Source organism: Haliotis asinina, chromosome 16, assembly GCF_037392515.1.
Source record: "Haliotis asinina isolate JCU_RB_2024 chromosome 16, JCU_Hal_asi_v2, whole genome shotgun sequence".
Lineage (NCBI taxonomy): Eukaryota > Metazoa > Mollusca > Gastropoda > Lepetellida > Haliotidae > Haliotis > Haliotis asinina.
Window position 1 is genome coordinate 10361773 of NC_090295.1, and position 6000 is coordinate 10367772.

The 6000-nt window shown below is 41.2% G+C and overlaps 1 protein-coding gene across 1 annotated transcript in view; it reads left to right on the forward strand.

Moving 5' to 3' along the window:
• Positions 1-3927, forward strand: part of LOC137268289 (sodium- and chloride-dependent glycine transporter 2-like) — a 38911-nt gene extending 34984 nt beyond the window's left edge. The window contains exons 14-15 of the mRNA XM_067802834.1: positions 557-727; positions 1545-3927. Coding sequence (XP_067658935.1) covers positions 557-727; positions 1545-1667 — 294 coding nt within the window. The 3' untranslated portion in view covers positions 1668-3927. The remainder of the gene's footprint in view (positions 1-556; positions 728-1544) is intronic.
• Positions 3928-6000: the final 2073 nt, after the last annotated feature.

A 6000-nucleotide genomic window follows, 5' to 3' on the forward strand; every position in this document is an offset into this window, starting at 1 on the left:
ACCTGTTAATGCAGTATGCTTTAATCTGTCAGTGTATGGTAACCCGTGACCTGTCCGACAATTTCTTATTGCAGTGTTATTGTTTTATACGATATTCTGATACCAAATATTAACCCCTAACTGTCCTTATCTGGTTGAACGTGAAACAATGGGAGACCTTGGGTTTTCTGCAACTCCCAGTCTCGCCATAAAAGGACTCAGTTCCAGTTATTTGTAGGCCATTAAGTGCATTCAATCATTCATAACAGTTCACCAAAACAAAATATGAAATGCTGACTGACACAAAATACCATAACTCAATTATTCCTTCAACTGGGGCGATGTGATAGCCTTGTGCTTAAAGCACTCGCTCGTCACGCCGAAGACCCGGGTTCGATTCCATGTGTACAGTGTTGGGAGCCCATTTGTGGTGTCCCTCGCCGTGATGTTCCAGGAATAATGCTAAAGCGGAGAAAAACCAAACTCACTCGTGCCTGTCTTCAAAGCACCAACTGGATCCCTTTACTTAAACAACTGAAACTATTGCAATATTTACAAACATGTTTCTTCTCAACAGGCTATGTTCATATACCGGATGGTGAAGTTTAAACCTCCTTCCTACCCGAATGATATGGCCTTCCCGGTGTTTGCCCAGATAATAGGCTGGGTCCTTGCTGCTGTTGTCATCATCCCCATTCCCGGATGGTTCCTCTATATATTACTGAAAACACCTGGCTCTATGACCGAGGTAAGGCACTAACGCTTGTATCTGGTTCCAATTTGTGACACATCCTACACTGAACAGCAAAAGAAAAGCAATGTTCGAACAAATGAAATCTCATTAAAGTAAATGTTCATGTCCTCTATAAAAAACACTCGACAAAACCCAGAGTTGCGTTTCTTTTGTTGGTCAGTATATGTTAAGTGAATCATGCAATATCTGGTGCGGCGGGGTAGCCTAGTGGTCAATGCGGTCGCTGGGCATGTGAAAGCTCGGGTTCGATTCCTCGCGTTTGTGCAATATGTGAAGCGTCTTTATGGTGTCTCCTGCTGGAATATTGCTAAATGCTGCGTTAAACCAAACTCACTCACTCATGTAATACCTGTGAAGACTCGCAGATTTGACTGATGTATGTCACCGTATAACAACGGTGTACATAGATGCTCATGATGTCAGTCACTGGATTGTCTGGTCCAGTATCAGTTACTTAGAGACCGTCATATCTGGAATATTGTTATGTGCGACATTAAGAAAATCTGACCAGGTTTCTTGACGTATATACTTACATGAATGGGAATTGGGCGGACACAATGATTGATTGGTAGAAAAATTGTCAGCATACCCCAACAGCGTGGATTTTGACTAGTGGTTACAGCGTTTGCTCGTCACGCCGAAGACACGGGTTCGATTCCCCACAAGGGTACAGTGCGTGAATCACCTTTCAGGTGTCCCCCACCGTGATGTTGCTGTAATATTGCTGAAAGCGTAAAACAATACACAGTCACTCAACCTTTAACCGTGCTCGTTGTCAGCGTAGATTAATGTACCATGATATATTTTTCAGCGACTTCGAAAAATATTTTCTCCAACACCCGAATGGGGCCCAGCGGATGGAGGAGAGAATTACAGAGTCCGTCCTCAAGACTACCCAATGAAAGGAACCGTCAATCCGGCCTTCACCCAGTAAACACCAACAACCATGGATCTCTTTAGTTGACATATTGTTTTGGGCCTCTTAGAGCACCAAGCCCCAAATGCATGCAAACACTGCACCAGCCATGTCTCTGGTTCGGGAAGTAACTCTAGATTTTGCTGGAGTTGGCCCACTCGTTTACGCCTGTGCGGCTCAGGAGTTTGAGCAGTTTATGCAAGACGCTTGGTACAAGACGTGCGTATTCTGTAGTGATGAATACATATATCGTAGCCTATCCCGAGTCTACATGTAAAATTTTAAAAGAAATTCAAGTCGATCTGTGACTTATCCGAATATAAGCACTTTTGTGTCGACGGTTTGTGTGTCGAACTTTTATTTGTCTCGAAGTAAAACCTCGGTCATTTTTTTCTCAGTTTTGTGCTGCTGTTTCGAAACTCGGATATCTCGAATTATGTTAATTTCCACACACTGGTCTTTGACGATTTTTAGCAGTGATATTGGATTTTCAAGATGTAAATAAATGTATTGATGCTTTAGTTTTACACGTCCATATACTACCAACAGTAATTTGCAAATCTATTTAGTTGCAAGCTTAAACCTAACTGATCACTTTAAAATGTCTTACCTCGGGTAGAAAAAGCCTGAAGCGTACAACAAGAAATGAATGACAAATGAATATTGATTAATCAGAACTTTTGCAACCTTTTGTCTCGAACCAATAAATCTCCATCAGAGATTGAAGTATAACAGCTTGAATGCCTCTTGTCATTGAGACAAATCTTGAGTTAAAACATATACATTTCACATAAAAAGTTTCAAATCTGTTTAAAAACGGCTATACATGTATTGTCATAAACTGGTCAGGAAACAGGACACGCTCGAATTCCCAGAAACGTTATTCCTATTTCGCTGAAATCTTGCCCCTCTATTCGAAGACCTGTCACCCCGTACTCCGAAGAAACATTACTTTGTAAATTGTTGCAAGGTGGCATAAAATCAGTACGGAATAGATTTGGCCAACAGTTGCCAGGAAATGGTTATTCGCAAATTCTAAATTCACTGTATATTTTCTAATGTAAATAATACAGGACTAGGTACTATCATCGTGCTAAAGTTGATGTCTATGTTTACAAATATCTCTACCAAGCTAGATTGCTGCACTTACACAATGAAACATCGCCAATCTCGATGCTATCAGAACATCTTCCTGATTTATCAATATTGGTCAGCCGTGAAGTCCATCGGACCATACATGGAGGCAACCCACAATATTGTTTTGGGGGTTATATCCAGATTATTGAAGCTTTCGTTTACGTTACCAGAGTGACCATAACAATTCATCATTATCTTTAGATATATATACACAAAGACATGAACTTACACAGCGTCCTCAGTATTCGTACAACTAACGTTGCTTTTAGCAGAGATTGATTTCGTGTATCGAAACAGTGTCGTGGGTTTAATGGCAATACTGAAAGTGACATTTCAGTCCACCCTCATGGGTTAGATGTTTTATTGTTCCTCGGCAATTGGGTTATGACTTCTTTAGTTGAGCGATAATACAATTTATACACTGTCTATCTTACGTCACAGACCGTGGGGCTAACGGGAGGAATACCTTGTGACGTAAACAAGCATTATTTTTCACACAGACAGGCTGATTGTTTCCTGTAGCTGTCTTTTTCAACGGTGTCCGTTTTCTGATGGAGACGCGAAAAGACAGCGGTTGGCCTAGGCATTATCGTTAAACTAAAGCAAATGCCACTTGTATCCTAAATGTTTTTTTTCTATCTGCTCTCACATCGTTAAGAAGAGCTTTCCTGATTTGGGAAGAATGTATTGATGTAATTAATTAATCTTTACCTTGAAACAAACGGGTGTACAAAATTCATATTGCTTTTTATTCAACTGTTATTGATATATAAGAACCTTGCGCATTTTGTTACTAAATATTTTAGCACGATTTCAATGTGTCACACATGTTCTGGTGCATATCTATGCACATACAGATGACCCTCGTTATTACGGAAGTCATCAATCAGCCCGGGTGATCTTGCCCGGAAGGCGGTTTTCATCTATTCGCGTTATGCCAGTATGTCATATCAACGTCATTTTATAAGCTGATGTATATGTGTCTGTAAATTTTCCCATGTCAATGAAATGCTCAACATATAGATATATTTTATCAAGGACATGTCACTATACCATATCATAATTTCATTTCGTGATAATGTTATATTGTGTACTATATTTTTTTATACCACAGTGTACAATAAATTTTGTCTGAAATGGTTAGTGTAGTTATGTTTGTTTGTTTATGTACGTTTGTTTCGTACCACTGAATTATTCAGTGTGAAGAACTTTCATTATGTAGATGGTGAAGTTGGCGGTACCAACGCCAGGCACAGAAATACAGGAATTTGAAAATGGTAATTGGGCGATACAAAGTTTTGACAGATATATGCATGGTAACAGTACATTAATGAAGCCAGCATTTGGAACAATGCACCAACAGTGTCTATGAGAAACTCATCACAGAAGAGGAGCACGTGTCACGTAATGGACAGAGGGGTAGAATAACGCAGTTCACAGATACAACAAGAGTCAATCATGGAATGTCTCAACCATTTCAAGTCAGGCATACATATCCTTGGTAACGGGCGTGACCACCTCTAGCAGCAAATACACATCCAGACTCACCGTCGCATCAATGTCGTCAGCCGGCGATGACGCATGACGTCATTCGGAATCCTATCCCACTCGTTCCTGAGAGCGTCTGCAAGCTCTTGTCGGTTCTCTGGGGGTCGTGATCGTCTTCTCACTTGGCGATTCAGGTGATCCTTCAGGTGATCAATGGGGTTTATATCAGGTGGGTGCGTTGGGCATGGAAAACCTTCCCGAAGCGTTTAATGTGCAAAGTTCTGGACAATTCGCGCTGTGTGGGGCCTGGCGTTGTCGTGATGCAGAAGTGTTACCTGTTGTTGCTGGCGAAGAAATGTCATTGCTACAGCTAGAAGAATGTCATCTCTGTATCTCTGAGCGTTCAAGTTTCCACTTATTACTACCAATCGCGAACGTTTATTCTCACAAATTCCTCCCCACACACCATCACACCGCCTCCTCCCAAAGGATGTACTTCTTGGACGCAGTCTGGCCCTAGTCTTTCTCCCTTGTAACAGTATACTCGCTCCTGGCCATCAGTAATAACTGTATGGAACATGGTGACTTTCGTATGTAAAATGCACTCGCTGTCAATTTCGTGCCGGTCAGCGACGTACAGTCCTTGCTCAACCTACGACAACGAAATTCGTGGGTCAATGCTATCCCACGCAGAGGACGTCAAGCTCTGACATCTGCTGCATGTAGACGTCGTAGCACGACTGATGACATGTCCTAGAGCCGTTGCCGCCGTTTCTGTTGCCATGGTGACCCGGTTGCGCAGATAAAGTGTACCCTGTCTTCCTGTGGTGTCGTCACACGTGGTCTGTCTGATCGTGGCCTGTCTTGGGTGTGGCCAGTCTGACTGCAACGCTGGAACAGCCTGATGGTGGTACCACGTGGACACTTCAGGGCCTCTGCAAAATGGTTGTTGCTGTCGGACACACGCTTATACCCTTGACCATATGTGACGATAACAGGATTGTCTCAGCTCACTGCATCTGAAAAGCTGGACATGGTGACAGCTGTTCTCGGCCTTTATTGATGAGAATGCAAACTGCACTGATGCAAACGTGTTTATTGCACACTAAGAATCACTAAGATCGGAAAATAGGGGTGACTAATGAGGAGAAAAAACTGTTGCCATAGCGATAGTCTGTTGCGACAAACTATTGTGACCAATTATTGCAATACCTTTTTTTCTCCTTGAATTGTCTCTTTTGAAGTCATTTCTCAAATGAATGATTGTGTTGGTTATGAGTAGTTTACATGAAATACAAACAAAATGAAGTAGTTTCTGTCTCTTTCAGTAACTGACAAGAGACTTTAAAACCAAATCAAGTTTGTCAAAAGGTAACAGGGAAGCAGGTAACTCTAAATCAAAGTAAACGAATCTGTATTGTGCACTATTAAAATAAGTCCATTACTGAAATATCAGTAGTCACACGTACTATGGGTGCATCGATAATGTTTCATTTCTACTGTCGATTAATTGCTATCGGAGGCTCAACTATTCGCCGAGAGTTTGATGCATCGTACAGCCAGATCTAAAAGTACAAAAAGGCACATAAATATATTCTTCCATTCTTATATTATCATGATAAAATACATTAATTTTGCAAAAACAAGATACACTACAATGGTTCACATGGATTTCTGTAAGACAACTTCTTTTAATTTTTCAGTTTGTATTTGGGGATCATACAAC